Source organism: Bacillus rossius, chromosome 1, assembly GCF_032445375.1.
Source record: "Bacillus rossius redtenbacheri isolate Brsri chromosome 1, Brsri_v3, whole genome shotgun sequence".
Lineage (NCBI taxonomy): Eukaryota > Metazoa > Arthropoda > Insecta > Phasmatodea > Bacillidae > Bacillus > Bacillus rossius.
In genome coordinates, this window is record NC_086330.1 from 352,995,366 (window position 1) to 353,021,517 (window position 26,152).

The window sequence follows — 26,152 nt, forward strand, 5'->3', positions numbered from 1 at the left end:
TTACCAACGGTATATAAAAACATACTCAAATATTAAAGATATATCTTCATCAGTAAAATTATCCTGCCAAAGAGTGATAAAAAAATTTTATTTGAATTTTTTTTAGTTTTTAATTTTTCAGAAGGAATAACAAAAATTTTTGGAAGCACAACTTCTAAAGATCTCTGTGAAATTGTTTTATGAAATTAAATATCCCCTGACTCGATGTTTTTTATTGCTTCTCCGCAACTGGCAATGTAAAAGTAATAATACCTAATTATACTGCTAAACAGATTAATTGGCATAATTATTTCAACAATAATTCACCAAAGAAGGATAACGAAAATAGTAAGAACATTACTGTTTTCCCCGTGAACTGTAGGAGATAGTGCGGAATGCCTTATGGTCTAAGTGATGAAAATAGTCTGGCTGGGCGCGTAATATCTAGAAGCGCGAGACACATCTGTGAAGTCAGCGCGACTGAATTCGCGGACGCGACAGACTTCCGGACAAGTTATTTATATTCCCATTATGCGCAATGACACTCAAAAAGGCGTCAATTTTGTTTTTCCCAAATGGTTAAAATGGTGTATTGGTAATAAAATAAGTATACGAGTATTTATGAGGTTTTGTTAACCAAATTGTGTTCGTCAAATTTTTCACAAACGTTCACGTACAAATGATCCCGCGGTTAAAAAACCTCTGTTTCACAATAACGCCATATCTCGTTGTCGCATCTCTCATCTTTCGGGTCGCGTCTGTCACGCTATTATGATTCCATCATAAGATTGTTACAAGTCGATTCCCAAATATTGATATGATTCTACAATTCAAAAAAAAAACAAGACACCTATTAAAAACACAAATACATTCTTTTCAACTAATTTATCTTGATATTTAAGTATTTAAATTTCAAACAAAAGAGATTTGCTCCAAATGTCTTAATCTAGAATGCCACTTGGTAAAAATGTTCCACTTATTTGCATCAGAATCTGAATTTCATTGTGATTATCGCATCTTTAAACGCAGTCAGTCGCGGTCATTATGTATAGGTGAATATACTGGAGAATTACAGTAATACCACGATTACATCGGCCTGAATATACTTATATGAATCAAAAACGCCGTTGCTATTATTCACACCCCAAGGCTCGCGAGCAAGATGGTATCTACGTAATAACATCAGAGAACCTAGTTTTACGTACAACACGTTTCATATGAGGGAACTGGTTGCGTAGCGCTGATCTAGATTTCTCTTCTTGTGATTCTAGAAACAATTACAACCTCTCGCCATCTGTTGTGTTCAGCGCTGGATAAACCTGAACCGACCGCCGCCAAAGGTTTGAAGACTTACCTTTGCAAAAACAGCAGCACCGATTTTCATTAAGTACGGCTTGTATTCAGGTGAAGCCAGAGATGAGACTAAACACACGTTCAGGTCAACGCAACGAAGACAGCACAGAAGAACACACCAGTTCGAGAACTGATATCTGCTTCCACCATCACGGACAGAAGGCGGGAGGAAGCTGGGGTTTGTCCCGTTCTAGGTCAGTAGTTCATTTAAGTTAATCCCTGTTGAACTTGCAGGCATTTTCAGAGGCTTAACTTGCACTTTTGTTTACACAGTTAGCTGCCAGAGCTATATCTTAAATGTTTTTGTACAGTACCGATAAGGAGAATCTAACTTTTTAGTTTTAACGGCAATGTTAATGACTTTTTCTCGATATGGTTTGAATTTCTTTCAGAAAAGCGTATTTACATTGGTTCTTTATTCAACATGACCTCGCAACCAAAGTCTCATGTTATTTAACCTGAGTTAACGGCTTGCAGAGTTCCAGGTGTTAACGCGTCATTTACAAACCGCTCAAGATTTATTTAAGGTGTCTGATTATGAATAACATCTAAGAGCCATTTCACTTACCTATACAAGTTTCGTTACATGGTTCCATCTGAAAATTTATCTTTGGACAGTGAAAAAGGTAAAAACCGGTGTTTTCACGGACGATTATGGAAACGAAAAATTGTATAGACGGTTTTGTTAAGTGGCATAGGGACGTGCACAGAGCTATTTTCTTTAATATTCCAGCTTAAAATACCGACGCGAAACTGCACGCCAGTTTCGGTGCCTGGCGCGTAGAGGCGAAGAGGTGTGTGTTGCGCGAGCCAATGTCGCTTTTAGCTCCCCCGTGCTTTTGGAGTTCTTGCGCCCAGCCAGGCAAGGACAGCTGAATTATCGTAACTGTATCACAGACGGAGAATAATCGAAGGGTATGTTAGATTTATTAAAAATTTAAAGATCTTTTTTGAAAAATAACTTACCACACATTACTGAGCATAATGTATATATATTTTGTTATTCATGCTCTAGGTGCTGGCCAGTAGCAACTCGGCGCCAAGGGTAAGGATGCGAGGAAGAGGAACCACCTTAAGTGAAAAGAACCACCCTCAACGGAAGCGGCCGGCATTGAAAACACGTCTCCCCACCTGCCCAAACACGCTAGCCAAGCAGCTATACAAGCTACAAGCTAATAATACAAATCTGCAGCACTTTTCAATATCTCTACACCTCATTTTAAATGTAACGTTGAAAGTGACTGTCACTGAAGCCGTTATCAATTTATATGTCAGTACACTGACAGAGTTGGTGCAACATCACCCACTTCACGACTGTGTACAGTTATCACAGTTTTACCTATCTTGATATTAGTCCCAAAGGAATTCTAACTTTGAAATACGGAGGGGGAAAAGTAGACTGGGTAGAAACAATAAACTTGATCACAAACATATTACGTGCAATTAAAACTTTTTCTATCTTACATTGAGCGTAATTGCGTTGGAAGTGGCGCAAGACGTCCAAAATTATTATTTTTTTTTAAATAGGAAATTTAATTTTTTTTTTTAAATAATAACAAGAAACAATCGCCACCAAAACCAAAAATATTCTTTATTCAAGACCATACTAAGTTTAAAAGTTTTCGTGAATCATTAGATGAACTTTCAACACTGCATCATTAAGAGAGAAAAGAAAGGAAAATCATCAGTCGTGGCTCTTCACGAGTGTTTGAGATGTACTAGGAGTTACGTGGGGGGAATTTTTTTTTTAACGGTAAATTTCAGAAGTGCTAAGGGCAGCCCCTGTAATTTCAACGAAAGCTGCGAAGGATTAGAAGGATTATAAAAACGGCGGGAGGGTACTTGCTTGCTTCCTTGTCGCCGAGGTCCAAGACGCCCCTCCGGGGAGGTCACCCCAAAGGGTCGGCGATGTATTCATGGGGGCGCGCGGGAAGACACCCGTTGGGAAAGGGGGGGAGGAGTGGCGGGACAGCGAGGTGGCCGTGACAGGGGGCGATATTTCTGCCGGCGACACAAGATCGCCACCTTGCGGCGACCACGGCGACCACGACGCGAGAGGGCGGGAAGGCGGTCGGCGTCGGCGTGTCTGCGACGCCACCGGCAGCGCGGCGGTTGTTTTATGGCGGCGGAAAAGGGGGGGGGGGAGAGAGAGAGAGAGAGAGGGATGAAAATTAACACGGGAGTCTGGCGAGGAAGAGGTCAACACAGGCTCGCGGTGAAGATGGGGATCTCCTCTTCGCATCTTTGGCACGCGAGGGTCGTCCGGAAACACGGTCCTGAGAACGCTGGGAATGACACGGGAGAATTGTCTTTTCCCAGTCTCATTCGCCGATTCCGAATCATTGGCTGATACGTGCCGATGAATTTGCAACAACCCAGACTTCAGCCCTCCCCATTTGTTAAACAGTTTGACTGACTATTATGTTGTCAGGGCATATAAAGTACTATGGTCAGGTTTTCTGGCATGATGTAATAACAGTCGATTATTCTTGAGAGAAGTATCTTGTGCATTATCAACCTGTTTTATGATCATAAATGACATATTTCATGTTTGCAGGTGTTTCTGATTATTTGCTTACTTTACTGAGAAAAAGTCGTTCTTTTTACCTATTATTTTTACTGGTTTGTTAAGTTTTGTGTGTGTTCCCCAAGTTTTATTTTGTGTTTTTTTTTTTGCTATATTCCTTTGTTTGAGAGCTGGCTGATACAATAGTTTGCCAGTTACGTAAGAATGAAAGAGAGACAAGAGTTCTGTAAGCGTGGGAAAGACAGGTTGACTGTGAACTGCTGTTACCATGCACTAGTATTGGCTCATATTTCGAAGTGTAATTTTGTGAGTGGTTTACAATTACGTGAGCACCCTTCTCTTTCTCGGAAGACGTAGTTATTTAGTCAGCGTCTGCACGAGTTACCAATAGGTCATGTCGGCGCATGTCGGGCGGTGGTTCAGATTAACATAATAATGTGGTGAAGAGACCATTTTGCGGCTGTGGTCCAAGCTACGACGAACTTAAAACATTTTTGGACATTTTACTTAGAATTAGTTAGACCAAAGTCACCGGTCTCAGCCTAAAATGACGCTTAAGTAAAGACGTCACTGTTCCGAGGGCAGAGCACATCGGCTTGTACTATTGCGTTACAAGCAACCTCGGGATTTGCTTGCGAGCAGTATTTAATTTTTCCACTTTCGGCACCTACCAACGTCAAGTCCTAAATATGTTTTGAGTCACTGAAGTTGTTCTTGTGCGAAGAGTTTGTATTTTCGACATGTTTTCGTGGTCGGAAGATGGTACCATGGTGACGTGTGAATTTTTGTGAAGTATACATAACAACAGTAAAAATTAATTTGTGTCCGAAAGACGTTATTTCAGTAATCAATCATCGACAGCAGCAGTTATTTTGGAACTTGAAAATTATTTCAGCGCCCAACAAATTTCTTCAATTGTGCATGTATGTGCACTCTAGACCAATGTATCTAAGCTAGCCGGATGTCTGGAGTGTCAGAAATTATACAACATAAAACACCAAATGTACAGTCATAATGTGTTCTTTGAAATTTCTTTCAATGGCAGTGGTAACTCAATGGAAGATTATGAACGCACATAATTCTGCACTGCTATGCAAATTAACCAACATACCATTCGATAGTCTAATTTTCATCCTATCTGAAATAAATATTTAACTCGCTGTTATTTCGTGTAGTAGCATCTCTCAAAAACCAATTTACATATACTTAAAAATTTAATTAAATAGTCTTCAAAGATAATACAAATAAAATAATTCCGCAAATAGATTTAGCCACTTTTTATTTAATCAAAGCAGCATACCTATGAACAAAGCAATATTATAAAATATAATAAAAAATTGTTTAAAAAATTTAACTAAAAATGTTACACTTACTTGTAAATACATGAAAAGGTATATTAGCAACATTCATTCATTGGTAGTCTCTGTTTAACTATCCTATCTTCAAACTATCTCAGCTCTACCATGATTCGCTTTTACACGACATGACATGACTTGACATATTTCTACATTATATCACTACATATTTATAAACCGTTGTTGTAGTCAAGTGATGCGCAGCTCTTTTTTTTTTTCGCGTGATAGTCCCCAATAAAGTATAGTTTATTTTATTTAAAGGACCACATATGTACCAATTTTTTTTAAAAAGCAAGAAGCTAGAAATACAGAAACCATTTAAAAATGATATTTCCATCAAATATCACAGATACGTACTATTTATCAATAAAAGAGTGGACTATTTATTACAAATAGTTATAATCAGTATGTAGAATATTTATTTAAAATGTTCACAATATTGTAGGGCTAATCTTATCTACCAGAAATATTTTTTACAGGTACCTTTTATTTTTGAAAAAAAAATTTAATCTATAAAAAAATGTCTGCGACCGCAAAGTTGCGCACTTCTGTCGCAGTAGTGGCGATTGATAGTACCAAATCCGATCGCTACTTCTGAAGTCGAAATGACAAGACATGAATACCAGAACAAGTTTTCGCCACTGACGCTTATGCATGAATGATTGCAGCTCGCTGTCCCATTACGGATTATAAGATGAAGTGACGCAGTGTGCTGATACGATCAAGCTGGACACGGACTCGTCCGTTCTCGCCGACTCACGCCGCGCTATAAACGCTTGCCCGATGCGTGTTACGCTGCTCCTGGTAGTTTAAACACCGGCAAAGACGATTCGCGGTATAGTTAGAATCAATACTGCTACAGTACTGCGTCTAAAATGTACAATTCCTTCTCAAGTGAGGTTCAATGACATATTATTCTATTTTATTTCAAACGCTAATATTTTACCATGATTAAGTAACAAGGAGTATTTAACTTTTTATATATAAAATAATCACACTCTGTAATGATTAGCAAGAAACAAACTTCACTGAATTGAGGAAAAAACCACTATGTCAAGACAATTACAGAGCTTTTTTACTGCCCAGTAATTTTCTTGGCAAGGAACTATAGAAGTATATAAATATTTAGTAACTAAAGAGTGTCATATAAGTTTCATATTATTGTGATATAAGTGACAATAAAACACATTTATGTAGCACCTGATTAATTATGACTATATAACTATTTTGTAAGTATTATAAGAATACTCAGCTATCAAATTCTGAAATGCACTCAGTACGTATTTCTGGTTACGTACTTGGCTGCTGAGTCACTCAAACGACGTGTAAATAAAAAGAAAAAAATCAGCCATTAAAAAATCTTAGTAATAGTATCGTAACGCTAATCGATATATTTCATAACATACCAATTAACCCAGTGTAACATTTTTTGAGCAGAAACGGTTTCTTTTAAGAGATTAAAGTAACAGCTATTGCACAGTATGTCACGCAAAACCCACAAAAAAAACTCCCTGACTTTTTTCCTGGCGCTATTAGGTCTTTTATAATTTTTCCCTGGACCGAAGAATACAATATTTCCATCGAAGACAACTTTAACAAATTTTTTCGCTACTCCCTAACCAATGCCACAGTCACAACGTAGTAAGGATTGATTCTTCAGCGTTTACAGCACAATTAATGGGTAAGTGATAAATTATGAGACTTTGTCCAACCCGTACTTTTAAATATCCTGACACAAGATATATTTTACTGAATATTCTCTGATTACTCCAGAAATTCCAAATTTCGTGACAATTCCAGTTTTTCCTATATTTCTTTTTTCCCCTTTAAGCTGATTCTGTTGCAGAATAGTCCACGTCCAGATGAAAGATAACAAAAATTGCAACTGTTTTTTTTATAGTCGCCAAGCTGAGATAAGATTAGACTGACATTTCGAGAAATGGAATCTGATGAAACGCTGATCAATACCAGGGTCCCTCCCGCATGCGACAGTGTGACTGCTAGCGTTAGTCGTCATCGCATCGAAACATTCCTGTAATTAAATTTATGTGTACGACCGTTTACAAAAATTATTTCATGATATATATATATTATTTTTCTGTGGCATGGTCTCAGGGGAAGCCATCAGTGATGACTGCAGTGCCACCAAAGAAACTATGGGACGAATAAGAACCAAGCCGGTTGAGATCCGAGCACACATTTTTCAGGTTGATTTGTGCTTATCTAGTTGCATTCTATTACCACATATTTTGAAACACGCTGTATAGTTATATTACTGCATATATTTTTAATCACCACAACTTATGTGGCGGGAAAGAACGGACTATATATATATATATATATATATATATAGTACGAAAGCGCACGAGCCATTTCCGTACAGTACTATGAAGTTTCGTGATTCTGGTTTACGAAGATACGTGCTCTGTTAAGGCTCCGTCTGACACGCCATTTTGATTTATTCCGACATTACTTTTTTTTAAAAAGATATTAATAAAAATGTTAACTCAACACCTCTGTTGCATTTGTTTTTCTTCCTCACAAACATTTTAAAACGGCTATTCACTAAGTGTAACATTGCCGGTGTAAAAAGTCGGCGCAAGTATTCGTAATTATTCGTTATTGTCGTTAATTGCGAGACTTTTAACACCCGTGATATTGCACTAAGTGAATATCCGTAAAAATAAAAAAAAATTTGTGGCAGAAGAACAAATTCAAAAAAGGGATCGAGTTAAATCTTTAGAAATAGCCCTTTAAAAAAAAGTAACGACAAGCTTAAACCAAGCAGAAAGCTAACGAGCAGAGTCGGGAATAAATAAGAACGACCAGAAGGAGACGCGGCGGATGAAATAAGCAAATACAGGACGGGCCGCGGAAGATGTCGTTATAGCGAATTTACAGTGGTGCCGTTCTCTCTCTCTCTCTCTCTCTCTCGCTCTCTCTCGCTCTCTCTCGCTCTCTCTCTCTCACCGCCCACCCCTACCCATCACACGGGTCGTCATGGGCCGCGGCCGCATCTCGGCACCTCGCGGGACAATTTTCGGAACTCGCCCGCCCGGCTCCGGGACTAGTTTCCGCGCCGCTTTTAGTGCCCTGTAAATTACGCCGCGACGCGGTTAGCTGTCATTCCCACGCGCGCCGACGACGCCGCCGCCTCGCTCCGCGATCCCAGCCAGGACCGACGATCAGGGAGAGAGGGGTGGGGGGAGGCGATACCCTTTCACATCCGGGGAGGATTCCACCCCCCTACAATCGCGATATCCCCGGGAAGCCTACGATTCACTCATCCTTCTGGACATACCCGAATACTCACGTTGGCAAGCCTTCTTTCAACAGACGAGAGGCAAACGCCCGATCGTGCATCTTCGGTTTTTTTTTTGTTTATTGTAAATAAATATGCAACTCATGAAAACTAATGGTCAATTAGGTTATGTTAGCTACATTATAAATACTTCAAAACATTGTGGATGGTTGATTTGGTTAGGATAGCTACATTAAAAATACTGTGAAATCATGTATACGGTTTCCTAGCGCTGGATAGCTACATATTAAAAAGTTATTTGCTAAGCAACCATAAAATGATTTTACAGTTTTTTTAATGTAGCTATACTTACCTAATATAACCAACCACAGTGTTTTAAAGTATTTTTAATTACTTCTTGCTAATTTTAAGAAAAGAAGGATTGCCAACGTGAGTATTCGGTTATGTCCAGAACGATGTGTGAATCGTAGGCTTCCCGATATCCCCACCTCTCTGTCCGACGGACGGAGTGCGTCGATTGGTCGACGTGACGACCCTTCCGGAAGTCACGGCAGGAGTGGAAGTGTCTCTAGGTAGTCCGAGCTTGTTCCAAGCTTGTCCTCAGATGGAAGGAAAAGAAGAAAACTAATAGAGAGGGGGGAAAAAATCGCATTTTCTGTACGCAGCAAGCACCTTCATTATTATTATTTTAATCTACGACTGAAGTAAAATGTGTGGAATTCGAGTCTGTAAGGTATATTTGATGCTAGTTACTACGATCATTGAAAATAAATAATGCAAAACTTAAGTTCCAAGTCGAAACTTGAACACGCAAGAGAAATCCAAATCGGCCTACACGAGTGCATTGAAAAAATCTGGTTTATTCAAGTAAATTCGGAACATGCGGTTGTTTCAGGTATTCTCGACGGTACAAACGGCTGCTCCGCGTGCGACAACGCGGCGTCATTCAGGCTGGGAAGAGGGCACACGGTCCGTCCACAAGGCTCCGGAACTGTGCAGAGCCCCGGGCTTTGCCCCCCAACACGGGGAAGAGAACTTCCTCTGTTCGCCAGCAGCACCCCGCTCCCCTGCATTGAGGTGGAGGAGGCCGACTTCGGCGTTTCAACGACCAGCACTGTGATCGCGAGTAGCGGCAACTCCTTGGCGCGCGCGTGAACGGACAACGTGGTCAACAGAGACCGAGAGGGCAACATGCACGGAAGAAACGCGAAGTAGTGACGGAATGAAGACCCCGCGGGCAACGTTGGCCCGATGTTCGATCCCGACGGGAATCGAACTCTGATCCGCCGCGGTGGGGTGGCAGTGTTATATGACCGCAAGAGCTGAACGACTTCATACAGCGTATTCAACAACCTCGCGTGGGTCGTGCGAAATCGACTCCTACAGCAGGTTAAAAGTGACCATCGACAAGTAAAATTATTCAGACTGGGTAGACCATAGTATATAAATTGTATACCCAGAATTAATTAGTGACTTTGACAACAAAAACCAACCATATACACTGTAATAAAAAATTGCAATTTTACGAGAAAAATCCTTTGGAAACTCAGTTGCCAACGATATCACTTGTAAAACTACAAGACAAAGCTTTGTAAAATTACAAATGTTACAAAGCTCTGCCATGAGTTCTACAAGTAATATCGTTTGCAACGTAGTTTCTCAGGACTTTCTTGTAAACGTATAAACAACTGTTTACAGTGCAGGTGCTGAAATAATAAAAACTATACTACATTAAAGCTAATGGAAACACTTTTGAATTATTACTAAATGCTTCCTTTTAGTCAAGAGGGAACCTATTAAAGTATGAAACTGATTTTTTTTTATTATAACGTCAATTGAAATAGGTGTAAGGGAAACTATGAACATTGATCACAAAGTGTTCAGATCAGCTGGGATGCACTGTATTCACAGAAAAGATTTTATGGTTTTATTTTCGGGCAAACAAATTTTTAAAACAGGAGATTTCGGTGTTATTGTTTAGAATATTATAAATTCTGTTTATTATCTATGAAAGTAGTTTTTTTTCGACAAATATGACATTAACATATTTATTTACACTTATTTCACCAAAATACATTATTTATTCTTGCAATACAATAGTTGTTAATAGGCAAATCAAGGACATAATTTTTTGCAACGAAAAAAACCCCACAAGCATTAGTTTTTTTTAAATCAAAAGCACTTACGTTAGCAAAGTCAAAATGATTTTACAAAATTAGCAAGATCATGAAAAATGTAAAATAATTTTTTCTACCGGTTTGGTTATACATTTTGGTACAATAATGCTAAATAAATTATTAATTGAATGCAGTATTTTTTTTGTGATTTGAGTTAAATTTAAAACTTTTGAGTAAATTAATGATTTTTAGTTGGTTTTTGGTGCTCTTATGGCATGTTAACTTGAATTTCAGTGTGATATGGCGTAATTACATCCTTGTCGGTGTTATTTCGGTTTTGAAGCAATTAACTCATTGAATCTTGTCCCTAACTATGCCTCCACATAAGGCCTAGGTTATCAGTTAGGCACAGCATAGCTCATTATGTAGCCAGGTAGTGATTAAAATTAATACGACAGATAGCGCTACAGTGAACTAGTTCTTTTGTAGATTTTTAGTATTCATAATCAAAAAATAATTCAAATATTTATTATAGAAATAATGTATTTAGAGATAAAAGTTAGTATAAAACTTGAAAATTATTTTCCCTTAAGTGAGTTATTTTTCCTTCACGGCAATGGGTTATCACCTGATCGCTTCTTAGATAACGGAAGAAAAGGAAATTATTAGGTGTAATTTAGTCCATATTTTAGTGGAATAAAATTGAAAAATAAATAACTACACTCACATAATGTAATTATATCGAGCATCCTGAAAGTAAGTAGTGTGAATTTGGCAATAATCAAGTCCTCATGCGTATATTATTAATATTATTACACTACGTATAACAGCTATCAAATCGTAGTGCCTCTGTTCCGACTCGAAACGTGTTGGCAATAGTTCCCCCCCACCCCCCACCAACATTTTTCGAAACAATTTACCGTCAAGCCACTGGCCAAGGCGACTGGTGCGCCCAGAGTACTGCGGGTAGCGTCTTCCAGGCGCTAGGCGCATGCATTAAACCACTATTGCACGGTGACGCTAGTCAACGTAACACACAGATACACTTGATTACAAAACATTGAGATATCACTACGAATGTTAATTAATAATATTTAATAACATAAACCTTCTATTGTGTAGTTTGAGAAGAAGTCCACCAACAAACAAACAGACGCGGATAGGAACCTTGTGTTATGCTATTTAATAAAGATAAGTTGAAAAACGTTAAAACATGAACTGATATACACGGCAAATGTATGTTTTCTTTAAGAAAGAAGGTACAAACGCATCGTTAGTATTTTTTAGTAATCCATGAGCTGAAACTGCATTGTCATTGTATGGATTGAGAAATGAACAAAACCAAAAATTGTTTTTGACGTGACAACGTCTAATAAATTGATGAACGCCGGCTGCACATGTACGCTTGCGCCGCATCTATCTCTCTTCCACTCGATTGGCCTATGCGTCCGAGGAGAAGAAAGACAGCGGCAGCACACTTCTTACATCTACACGTGAACTGTTTCGTCGACTGTTTATAAAGTGAAGCGAAAAGTTAATGTGGTTTTCATTGCTTATTACAACAAAAATTTCGGCAATAAAGGTTAATTATTCTTGCATTTTAAAAATCTGATTACTGGTATAATTTCAAAGTATTTATTCTTTTATTATTAAAATAAAAATTATTCAATTTTATTCATAAAAAGTATGCAATCATTTCATTAATGTTTTGTTATGACGTTGTCACGTTAAACTATCGTCCGTAAACCGACTTTACAGACAACCAATATATTTTTTTTTGTTCTGACTGTGGTCGGCGATGCACGTGGACACAGGAGAAAACAATAAGGTCGAGTTTCCGGGTGTCGTCGGCGAGGCCTACCTGTGGGGGCCGGTCTCCGAGGCGCGCTGCTGAACGGGAAGTAAGGCGACTCGGGTCCGAACGTCTCGCTGCCCGCGGCGCCGTAACTGTTACCGTACGCCTGCAACAAACACCGACCAATGACACACACACTCGTTCGGCATTTCGGCACCTGCGTCCTGGAACCACATCGCGGACGGGCGCGGACAAGAAACAACACACAATGGCACAACAGGAAACACATCGGTGCGTGGCCGTCACGCGCGCGTCTGGAAGTGAAAATCCACAAAAATTATTGGCCGATACAAGAAGCCAGTTGAAGGAAAGCTCCTTCCCTTTACTGGCCGACAATCGAGCCAATACGAAGAGGCTGCTCGTGATTGGCCGCCTGAAGAAGAGTCCTGGCAATAATCAATACTGACTTTTGTATGGACGCATCGTCATATACACAGTATGTCAATAAAAGAATGTCCCAGGTATCAATTTTAATGGGATCAACTGAAAGCATTGTAGAGTTTTTGTTCAAGGTCAAAATTAAACAGTAACTCAAGACTATATAAAAATTTTCCGAAAGTTGCAAAAAGGTAACGCTACAAAAGATAGTATTTCTTCTAAATCTATCTAATAAAATATTTTGGAAAAAGGGAATAGTATAGAAACGACGAAAAAAACAAATAGACCTAGTAAATTTGTGTTGTCAGTTGCATTTTTGTATATGATACTTATTCTACAAATTTTTCTAAGAATATTTTTCATAGGTTTCGACATTTTCAAATACTCGATAGTATTCGAGGGTTTGAGGATTCAACCGGTCCAACTCTAAATTATTACATATCGTATACAGCAGTGTCAACAGTATTAAATCAAATCAAATTCACTTCATAATTTCGAATGGACGACAATCATTCCAAGCTTTTTTCGTCTAGAATTTTCGCTGCAGAAAAAAAAACTTTTGGCACTCTAAGTATTAGAATGGAATTCTGTAAGTTGTTACAGTCAAATAAAAAAACATCAAATAATAAAACAATAAAAACATATGTGGTTACTTGTTATTAGCTGGTCGCAGACTTACAACTCAAAAAAAAAAATTGCACATATAGTTTCGTTTTTATTTTGTATTTGCTAACATCTCATGCATCCAAATAACCAAATGGAAAGAAACACTTTGATAGAAATTCACAAAGATTGTAATGAAATATTTCTATCTCAGAATGTGATTCGCACATCATTAAACATTAATAAAAAGTATTGTTTCTACAGTATTTTAAGTAATCCATCACTTGAAGTGCTAGGGGTTCGTTCTAATATAGAATACCAAACGAAGAATGTCGATGACAGAAATTTGTGGCGATGTCTGATGAAATAAAGACATAGCCTAAATCGTAATATATTCACCTTAGTTATACGAAGAACACAGGTTACAAATTATCCAAGTGTATTCGCAGTTTACGAAAATTATCATAAATGTACGGATACTAAGTTAAAATACTTCGTTTATAATCTAACAAGAGTCATATTAATCGTATATATTAAGAAATCTTTAAAAATTTATACGTCCACTGCAAAATCATAATTATCCTTACCCTGTTTATAACATAACACACAACACAAAAGTTTTAATTTGGTGTATTTTATATGAAAAACCAGTTATTTGGAACTAAGGTAAGTATTCGTAAATTTCACGGGCATTCTTCGTTTTAAGACAGCAAATTTAACGAAAAATCTATTAATGTAGTTGGGAATTTTCAGACATTTAGTAGTCCAACTTAATAATGGGAGGAAAAGAAGAAAGCAAGAACTGTACTAGATGAAGGCTAAATTTCAAATAATTGAAGTAGCTAAAAGTAAATTTAAGGTGTGGTAATTATGGTGATTAGGATCAGCAAATAAGTTTTAAATAACCGGTTGTATTTGCAAGAAAAGGAATAAAAAGAGGTGACTAAACATTGAAGACACGTGATTAGTATGTTCCAAAACGTTTTAAGCTCCTGCAGAAAAAAAAAATCTTTAAGCGTTACGGGCGCACTCTGAATGCTGAGGTTTTACAGCACGGTGGCTACTGATGACAAGTTGTCCGGAGACCAAAATTTCTTTCGTTTGTCACTTGCCATAAGTATAACCTGCGTAATTCATTACAATAAACCGAAATAAGCTCTTTGTTCGGGCTACAGAATCGTCCCACGAACTGCAGGATTGAGAATGGTTTGAGACTGGTCCTCCGCCACCTCTGGTTAGCTCGGTACAGTTCGCGCCAGAAGTCTTGCGAGCAATCAGTGCGACGTTGACGGCCCGGGGACAGAACGGTAAGTTAACAGAAGGGAATGCGTATCAGTGGGGGCGCGGCCCGAATTTTTCTTCCAGTGCTAAAGCCCGTTCAAAATACATGTCGACAAACACACCGCTGGAGCATCATTACGAAGACTGAAGTTTTTAGAACAGTTTATGTGTGACTGAGGCCGTGCCAAGTCGGCGCTACTTGGCTCCGTGGAGCTCTGCCGGCCCGTCCAATCAAACTGCGGAGCTCAACTCGCAAATAAGTAAAAATATCGGATAATAGGGAGGTATTTATTAAAAGCTAAAAAAATGTTAAACTATGTTATAATATATTACATCAAGAGCCTATTAATCATGTTTTAACACACACACAAAAAAAAGAAATGATTACCTGAAAAAAAGAGCTAATTAAATATTAGCTTCAGTAGGGTCCGTAGCAACAAAAATTATACCTCGCTCACAACTTGCAATAATTATTGCAAATTTATAAGAGAGTTTTTTTTTATTGTGGGACGTCGGATAATACGAAATGTCGGATAAGCAAAGGTTGGATAAACGAGACTTCACATTGTATGACATAGATAATCCGACAAAAATCACAATTACATCACTGCCCTGGTCTAATGCGTGCCGGATTTAAGAGGGTAGTAACCTAAATTATGATGCTATTTTTTGTTGTTCTAGCACATTATTTTAAATAAATTCATAATATTGCCATAATGAATTGTTTATAAAAGTTTTTTTCTAAAAAATAAGTTCTTATTTAATGATTTTTATGAACTTTGGCAAATGTTTATGTCAATTCTAACATGTCCTGAAAACATGAATCATGTGGTATATACATTTAGATTAATCGTTCGTATATAGCCTTCGTCTTCAACTCTTTATTAATTAAAATCAATAAAATTAGGTTTTCCAAAACCCATTGAAAACTGAGGTTTTCAGGATGGTATAAAAATATAATTTTTTTTACTTATGAAAAGTATACCAATAGAGAGTTTTAAGACGAAGGCTGCAATCACACGGTTAATCCAAAAACTGTAAACCACATGATATCATGCTTGCAGTACATGCTATAACTGAGATAAATATTTGCAGTTAAATATGATAAAAACCATTCTTACGGACTTGTTTAGTAAAAGAAAAAAAATATCAAACAATTAAATGTGATCATATTATTAATTTATTTAAAATAAAGTGCTTAAAAAAACATAAATAATAAATATATATAAACTAGGATTCCTCCCTGAAAAAGACGGTAAGGAGATGGGATTGAACAAGCGAGCGCGGCCCGGGAAGGTAACACGACCTCCGGCGCCCGGCGAGACGCCATCCACTTCCATGAGTGGATCCGCCGCGTCGACCCGCTCTGGGAGCGTAAACAAGCCCGAGATGGCCTCGCGGTCCATGCAGTTCTGCTACCTTTATCATACAGCACTACTCACTGCCAGGGTTACCCACATTCTTACGTCAGCCAATCTCCCTGGGTCTTCCCTGTTCCATATAACATCCCCCATCCAACCCCAAAACCCCTGTTGTCACATCGGTGTATCTGGAAAGCTAAAATATGTTGTTACGAGCGTGGGAAATGAAAAAATAGGCCTAAAAAAGGATCGCCCAATTAATTTATTGTAGTTATATTTGTTAGCTAATACGTATACTACAAGTTACATTACAACAATTTAAATGTCCGTCCACAAATCATTCGCATAATTCGTTAAGTCCACTATTTACTCTCGCACTGGAGCTCGGCTCGACAGTGGCTCGCTCTTACCACGCACCTCGGTCCCAACACACTGCCTCGCACCGTGCCGTGACTCCTATCTTCGCACACGAAACCCGTCGCTCGTCGCCCGCTATCTCTCGCCAAGAGGTCCCTCCCCCCTCTTAACTTTATACTGTCCCCGCTGGCCATCCATCCTCCCCGTTTACACACGTCTCAGCCCCATCCCGGGAAAGGTCTCGTGGCATTTCCAAGTGACACGTCATCAGAATACCCGCTGCGAGAACAGTGGCGTCCTAGTTACGCCACTTCAAGCAGACAGGGCTCTGGGAAACGTGCTGAACTCTCTAAGAGAGAGGAAGAGAGGCGCCGCTGCTAATCGAATAATCGTGTAACGATGATAGAGCGACGGGCGCTACTTGCGTCGTGCCCCTGGCTAGCTGGCTGGCTGACCAGACTCATTCTAATAACTATATTCTACTATATTAATCGTTGACATAAACATTATAACAATCATAACTAACAAAAAAAACATTTACTACAATCAGTTTGCACTGTAATCACTTCTATGGATACTACATAACCAACACAGACTGTAGAAGGATAAACAAATAAATTTGGGTTGTAAAACATTGGAACCGTACATACTGAGATCATGCAACTGACTATGGATATTTTAATGATTGCAATTAACCAACAGTTGATTGTATTCCTTGCGTTTGATTAATTTTATTTAAAAACGATACGGATTACTGAAGGCGTACGAAATTACGTTTTAAGATACTGACACACTTCATGGTAAAAACATATCACCGGTACATTCTTGTACTTAGATATTATCAATTTCCCGCGTTTTGAAAGCACCTATTCAATTCACCGAGTTTTCCCCTGCTTTCCAGATTTTCCCTGTCTGCGAGACTCCTGTATACATTATAAACCTTTAATATAGCACTAAATAACTAGCTAGCATTGTCAAGTATATATCAAATTTTATGAGACGAATGTACATATTGCATGACATTACAAAACAATATGCACAAAATGTGCTCAATATAATCAGAACAATATTAGTACAAACTTAACTTTATTTGATATTTTGGACACACTTCAATTCAATATGTGTTACTACGATACACAAAAGTGCATATGAAGCACACATAAAGTTTAGTACTTTTTACAAATTTATCATGAAGTCATCAAAATGCTTAAATCTTTTAAATTGTCAATATATTAAAAATGCGGGAATTGGGTTAAAAACTATTAAAGAAAACTTTATAATTAATCATGCCCACGTCGTATGTGCTATTTTAAAAAAAAATATTCAATCGATATTACAACGATATATGTACTACGTACACTAAGGCCGAACTTATAAATATTGCCAAGAAAGGTAAGCTTAAGTTTTCAACAACTATGCTCTAATTTGGTTTTGTCGTGGACTGTGATCAAAAACGTACGTGTTATTCGCCTTAAAATAAATTCAATATTTCTAGGCGAACGCAAACACAACAAGACATAAGAGTAAACTCAATGTATACTATTATTTTTTCTAAAGAAGAAAAATATACCAATTATACCAATTATAGCAACATACCAATTATAAATACTGGCTCTCAAGTCATTTAATAAAATCGTGAAAGTCCAGAGCATCTGGTATGCCATTATTATGCCATTAAAGTAGAGAAGATATGTTTCCTGTACTATATACAGACATATTGCAATGTAATTTCGACATGCTACCTTCCGACACGTAAAACTCCAAGACGTACTTTTCATTTAAAAAAAGTACTATACCACGTTCCGATAAAAATTAAGCAAGATTCGGTCGAATAGTTAACTCTATAAAGGTGTGCCTACGAAACTTTTCACAGCACTTTATTTTGATCTTCCGTATAAACAAGCAGATTTACATTACACCTCGAACAAAAATTCAACAAAATGGAACGATGTATTTTTCCTAATGTCCTCGAGTGCCAATAAAATGGTGTTCGTAGTCACCGCATAAAATAACTTCTTATTCGTACACGATACAGCGGCAAACACAATTGTGATTAAGTCTCACAGAAAAAAAAATACCGTTTTTCATGCACCCTAATGATACGCAAGAAGAATGTATGTAGTGACTTGACAGTCAACTCCTCTGACGGGCAGCCAGCCTTCGCACAATGCAAACCCGCCCGACACGCATGCGTTTCTGGTTGCATGTCGCCAACCCGCAGGGGCCCAGCGCTCCACCAACATTTAACAGTTGTAACACTCGGCTTTTATAGCAACAGTCTTCCGGCAAACAATATTTTTTTTAAGAAAGTATTTTTTTTTTGTTTTATAGTTAAGGCTTCATTTTCAAGGTAAAGCCCTTCATTTTATATTCACTGCTCAATTTTTTCTGGCAATTAGTACCATGGCCGCAACACGATAAGTTAATTTACAGTGTTTCCACGGCAGGACAATGCATAGAACTTTACTTCTATAGTATCATTTTCATATTATCTTCTCATAAATATTTGAAATTAGCAAAAAAAAACTACAAAATGACGGGTGAAATCATGCCTCGATAAAATTAAAAACATATGATATCGTAGGAACTAGAAACGCCATTGCGTTTAAAGTTTGCTTTAAAATACTGGTAGCAAAATGGTTTAAAATGATTTTTTTTAAAACATTTAATGAAAATCTTGATAATTAAAATCAATAATAATGTGTGTTTACAATTTGTTATAAAAGTCATTGTTTTATGCAAGTAAAGGCCACAAATTTACAAACATTAAACACGCTTCCTTTAGGTTGGGCTTTAATACAGGTTTTAATGAGGTAAATAGCATAGAAAAAAAAAAAGCTCAATGATAACTACCGAGTCTAAAGTGTTTCAAAATAAGCATCGTTGGTATCGCTAACTCCTGATCACTCGTCGAACCCAGCCTCACTATATGACGGCAAGCGCATCCCCCCCCCCCCCTTCCACATCTTACCCCCTGCTGGAGCCCCTAATCCCTGCTCTCAACTTGCTCCGTTATTTATTTGGGTCGAGCTTTCTTTTTTTTTCTTCCTCTTCTCGCGGTGTTCCCGCCCTGCCTTTCGCTAACTGCCGGGCGAGCCCCAGGGCTGTCCCACGCCGCCGCCCGCCGAGCCCGCCTCACACGACCACGCCGCGCGACCGCCTCACACGGTCGGCACTCCGCCAGCCGCCAGCCACTGCAGTCATCACGTGCGTGCACGCACACGGGAAGCCTTCTTTCCACAGACGAGAGAGCCAAACGCCCGATCGTGCATCTTCGGAATTTTTTTTTTTGTTCGTTGTAAATAAATATACAACTCATGATAACTAATGGTCAATTAGGTTAGGTTAGCTACATTAAAGATACTGTGATATCATGTAAACGGTTTCCCCCAAATAAATACACCTGTTGTGGTACGGAAAAAAAAAAGCTAGCATGAACTTCGGGGAACTTCGGGTGTGGCTCTCTCGTCTGTGAAATGAAGGCTTCCTGCACGCACACACACTCAAACAAACACGGCGGAATCTGCCAAGTAACCAACACTCACTCCTTCGTACACACTAACTTTCCCATTAATTAAATTATACAGGTTTGCAAACTCCTTGATGCTTAAAATTTTCAGATAGGTTTCACGACTTACATTGATGTTACCTTCTTTCACACGAGATACACGCGATAAGCTGATACCAGCGATATTTCAGACGTAATCATTAAGTTTGTCTGTTTCCGCGATACATAACTCTCTGTAATTTTATACTTGGAAGAATAAATCGGCAATAATTACGTCAATTCAGTAAAAACTTGCTATCACTGTACACTGACATGCATGATGTCATCATTATATCAACTCTTATTCGTTTATATTGAAACGCGATGTATCAAATTAATTTCCTTATTTCAGTTTGCCCCTTCAGCTCCGTACTGCGGAAGACAAGGACTACCCACTGCAGTGTCATCTCGCCTAGTCTGCTAAGGCTCTAAAACCAACCTTTGGGCTAATAATCCCAGCATCAATATTTTAGAAACATTTTATAATGTCGTGTTGTTTACTATTGCGTTAGGTGACCCCAGGCAACGCCGGGGTGTTGGGGGAAAAAAAACGTTCCTGGGTAGGGTGACGGCAAGGTAGGTAGTTATCCAACGCTTTTCAAAGCGAGGTGGTTACAAAGCAGCGCAATACCAAATCTTTTAAGACCAAACAATAAATTTTTAACACGAAAGGAAAACAAATCACCGAAAGGCTGTAAATCGAAATCAGTGCCAGCCAGGCGTTATGTGACCACTGAATTATACAACCAGGAAACCATGGCCACAAATTAATTTTTACTAATCAAAATTCTACAGCTATATTGGTGCTCTTTCAATTCGCTACATGTGCAGTACGAGTTTCACACTGCAACACTGAATGCATGCATACCCTTACACACATCAGGCAGGTTGAACGAATTCAATACATTTTACGCTGCTTTAGACTTAAAAAGGCGTTATCAGATAACCAATAACTAATGGCAGTTCCCTATTCTGCAGCTTATTGTAAACTATGAGAACTAGTAAACAAAAGAGGTCTTTCAAGCGCGACCAAAACTGCGAGATTCGTGATACTGTTCATTAAATAGCTCCTTAAACGTCATAGTTTACTTCAAAGAAAACATTCAATTTTAAGAAAAGACACAAAACTAGGCTCACACAAGCGCAATGCACGAAACGTAACTGCAAAACGTGTTTATGAACACATTCTGATGAAGATTGTTCCCCTCCACCGTCTATCTACTAGTTAAATTTTCTGTAAAATCAGCGTTAGTTAAAGCAACAGCCTACAGATGTAATGACTAATATAATTCTTTCTACCAAGACCACGAACGAGGATTAAGAGTGGCAGTGGCAGAGAAAACCTGGCAGCAAAATTAATGTCCTAGCACAAGCTGTCGTAAATGCATTGGAAATGTCTAGTTTTGAGTAAATACTGTTCCCCATATAAACGTAATTTTCCAATACATCCAACAAAATGGCGTTCGTTTTTGTACAAACAGCGATGTGTGGGAGTAAACGCAGTAGTAATTACTAATACCAAACAAGATCAGGTGTCACTATTAAGTTATTCAGCTACGTAGCGTGATTTTGCTTAGAAACTAACTGCAGTGGCAATCACAGGAAAAAGTTTTTTTTTGTCAAACTATTTTTTTCTCTCCGTGATCATACATAAATTTTGTGAACCATAGTAATATGCTACAAATGTCAGCCAAATTTTAATGAGGAACAACAAAACAATAATTATTTTCCTCGATTAGAGCAAAATTAATGCACAATGTACAATCTAACCACTACATAATCTACCGTCGACACCAGCATCTTCATGTACACGTTTTCTTGTTAGAAATAACATGTTCACCTTGCTAATTTAATTAACTGTCAACGGGTGAACGACAGTATTAATTACATTCACTTTTAAAATCAATGTAAAAGTTTTCAGAAACGTTCTGTTGGTTTTTCGGTTTTTCAGTCTCTCAGAAAGAGATCTCCAGAACAAAATCAGTTAACTTCCAGCCGGCTGGCAAATACCGGTTCTTGAACCCTTCCAGGCTGGTCTTATCAAGTTTCCAGCAATAAAAAGAATAACCGGTCTTCTAACGGCTTTCTAACTATGGCTTTTGTCGAGCTTTCCTGAATACATTCAGTACTGACACTGGAATTTGTCGCACGCAACCCTTGCTCGCAGAAAACTCAACTGTTCGTAACGCAAGTTATAACGCATAACTGCGAGTCGCAAATTTAAAATACGCAATGTTTTATAATGATTTGTAAGCGACCAAACCCACAAGAAAAAAAATTGTGATAGAAACAAAAATATTTTCTTTCAACAAAACTGTAACTCATTAATGCATTGTAATGGATGGTTTTAACCGTTAAAGCTATTACACACTATAAACAATGAACTCAAATTTACGTTGTAGCCTGCAAATAAGAAAAAAAATATCTGACACTTTACTCCATGCGGGGGTTGTTTTTCGTACGTGTGATTGGAAACCACGCACTCACTAACGAACTGTTAATGCTGATTGCTGAAATTAATTTACCCACAGTACTTTCAATAAAATTTAAAATCATGATTTACAGTCCTTATCCAGGATTGAATGTAATTATTTGCAGGATATCTGGGTCTCTACGCAAATTATTCATCTGACAAAACGACCGTTCTTGTTGTGCAGCACAGCATTTTCTAACATACAAGACAGGGTAGATTTGCAGCACCTGACCAAATGACGAAGGAATACGAGAGGATATTTACAACCCAAATCCCACAAAAATAGACTACAATTTTTAAATGCCCACGGCTGACATAAGATTCATTTTAGAATATCATCGCGAAAAATTTTCATTTTAATTCCTCACGAAGACAACGCACTAAACTGGCATTACCCGTAGGTTTACAACTTCTTAGGACCAGTTGCGCCATTAGAGTTTAAGCGTGATATACCGCCAGACACTGGTTTGGTCGTAGTTCGACAACATTTTCTGTTGCACCATTGTGTTTTGAGCGCTGAAAAATATAATTGGGAACTTTGATATAAAAAATTCTACGGACTTGTAGTTTAATTTAATCTGACGTAAATATTAAAGCGTTATTTTCAAAATTATAGATAATTCATAATACAGGTATCGAAACAGCTACGCATTTCTCGCGTGAAATACCGAAGTATTTGAAATGCTTTCTATTTTTTTTAAATTCTTTAATATAGATTTTTATGTCGTAATTATTTTACATATTAAATATTGGTATTTTTTAATAAAAAACATATTAATATTGTATACTGTTTAGATTTATTTTAACTTTTAAATACCAGTGTGTTTTTTCAACCATTAAAATTCAACAGATGAGTAGCGGCCGCATGTGCTTCTATATTGTGTGAACACCATTAATCATTGGCTAGCCGTGTCACATCTATTGCTACCTGTTGTCGCAGATTGGAAATGTAAGAACTTAAGTTCACGCAAGCAATGATGATGTAGTCTCATTATGTGTTGGCGCAACGTTTAGAGAAATGATACCAAGATCATTCTTGGGATAGGATCATTGGCTCGCCGATCGAAGAGCGGAATAGTGCAACTGGCCATTAATTTGCCAATCAGAAGGCACGTAGAAAAAAAGGTTGCTTACTAAACTTAACGCAACACTACCTTATTAAAGGAATAATAACTGTTTTAACTAAATAATTTAATTATATGCGTGCATGTGTGCCAAACAAAAGTTCCAATAGCAATAGTTAGCCCACGTGCTCTTACAAATTCACATCAATTTTACAATTAGATTTTATACAATCTAAAAGTACTGCATCGGTTTTACAATGTAAGTCACTAATCTAATAATGTTAACAGTAGAACAGTTAGCTTAATTATTGAATGATTGAATTTAAGTTTTAAATCTTGACATCGAGGTCAGTACAGACGACGAGGGGTGAAGTGATGTGGACTGAGCAGTGACGGAATGAATGGGTGCGGACAGAACGGGAGTACCACGGGAAAACCTACTGTATCACAGCAACATCCACCACGTTTCCACAGTGGCCCCCAGAAGGTAGTAATTTCATTGCATTTCATTAAGTTGATAAATGTCAAGCTTGGTGAAAACTAAACTAGATGATTCTAGCAGACGATTACTTCGCAAGTATTCCAAGTCCTTTGAACGTATTAGAAATAATATATATGTTTTATACTTTTTCACGCAAAAAAAAAAAAAAGAAAGATTTCTATAATAGAAGCTCAAAGAAAATGTGACAGTAAAATTTCTCGATGTTTCTATTGCAGACCAACGAATTCAATAACGAAATTTTCCTATTTTCAGCACAGTTCCATCTCTATTTCATCATTAGAATAAAAAAAAAATTATTTATTTAGTCGCCGTTGAACCGTTGATACACGAATCATATTCCTTAGGTCGAGATTTATCAAGGACGTATCATGGGTTGGGAATACATGTCATACATTCATTAACTTAGTATTTCCCTGAAGTGACAATGGATAGTCACGTTGGGAGGTATAAGAGTAAAAACCATTGATAGGGATCTAAATCACGACCTACAGGACTCAAGCCCAATAAAAAACTGGCTAGCGTTAAAATAGTAACCGTTATTAGAAACTACTTCCACTTTAGTGCAATGACTCTTTGTAAGGTTCTACTACCAGTAAACACCTAAAATAAATCAAATTGATACACAAAAGAAAAAACTCTAATTGCGCTAATTGGCAAGCATATAAAATTAATTACATAAAAATTGAAGACAGGCAAACTAATCAAATTATACGCACTGCCTACTTTAAAACCACACAATACAACAGTAACATAAAGCCGTAACTTCTAATTAACGAAATATTTTCCTGAACGTCTGATAAAACAATACACTGCATACCACAACTTATAAGGGGCCCACATAGTCAGAAGCGTATTCGTGTCAGTGAAGCGGGATGGTAAGTGTGACCCTCGCTGGTGCTTCTAGCGCGGTATCGCCTCTAAGCGCGACGCTGTGGACTGGCGCGCATTCTCCTCGTCGTGCATGTCAACTACGCGATTTTCGTGGCGATCATAACATTTTATGGTGTAGAAACAAAGGTAAAAGTATAGTGCAAGTCCCTTGAGTGCTTTCAAGTGTTACGTTCCTAAATGTATTTCTGAGAACACGCGTTTTAGCCATTTTCACTCTTCTAAATAATTTAGTTTAAAAACGTAACACCGAAAAATAAACTACTCATCCGCCCTCAGCGTATTCTTAAATGCTTTTCGTGAACAGACAACACTCGGATATCTTGGGCAGTTTTCGAATCTCGTGTTTTCCTCATCCTTAATCTCTGCACGCCGCGTGTACATCACTCCATGTACATCCGAAGTGCAGTAAGCTCCGAACCTACCGCGGGCAGTGACGTGGTGAAGTGGGCCCGCCACACGTGGCGCCGACACCACCTCGGACACCCCTGTTCCGTACAATACTGTATACACTTCTATGCTGTTGCTCTTTTTATTTGTCCTATCTTAGTTTATTTGTTTTCTTTGGAACTGTGCGCGCCATTACGACTGCTAAGACTTGCCTCGGGCCAACTCCGCCTGGCGGGAGGCGGGGGAGGTGGAAGAGCCGGGGGTGGAAGAAGAAACACCCAAAAACTTTTTGTCTCTGTGTGTTGTTGTAAAGAAGAAGCAGAGGAGGAAGAAACGGTAAAAGTTCTTCTTTTTTTTTTAAGAAACTACAATGGAGGACGGGAATTACACAAGAGAGGGGGGAAAACTTCAGCGGCTTAAAACGTTAGCGTTGTTGTTAAACTCTTTCATTTTGTGCCTCAGCTTCAACTGATACTCTCATCTTTCTCCGCGCGGGGCAGCACCGGAGGTATCGTCGACTTGCCTCCTCCGCGGGGGCGCGAAGAGAGGGCATCCCCAGCCGACTCCAAGCAGGTCGACCAACACAACACCACCACATCAAGAACTCTCTCTCTCTCTCTCTCTCTCTCTCTCTCTCTCAGGCCTGTTATACAATGGCACGGTAACCGAGAAGGATCTCCCGGTACATTTCACTTTCGCGTCTGCTGCTTCCGCAACGCACGAAACATTACAAATGGCAACCAATAAGATTGAATTTCATGGTTGCGAAATATTAATTTGATTTAAAAAGAAATATATATTATTTTTTCGAGATCATATCATGGACAGAGTTTACATGTATAATAAAAATAAACCACAAA

At 38.2% G+C, this 26,152-nt stretch overlaps 1 protein-coding gene across 5 annotated transcripts in view; it reads right to left on the reverse strand.

Moving 5' to 3' along the window:
- Nucleotides 1-26,152, reverse strand: part of LOC134528233 (transcription factor 12) — a 500,640-nt gene that overhangs the window by 378,034 nt on the left and 96,454 nt on the right. For all 5 annotated transcript variants that reach the window (XR_010074370.1, XM_063361655.1, XM_063361658.1 and 2 more), the window contains exon 3: nt 12,455-12,554. Coding sequence is in view for 4 of the 5 variants with exons in the window: in XM_063361655.1 (XP_063217725.1) it covers nt 12,455-12,554 (100 nt within the window). In the remaining variant the exon portion in view is untranslated. The remainder of the gene's footprint in view (nt 1-12,454; nt 12,555-26,152) is intronic.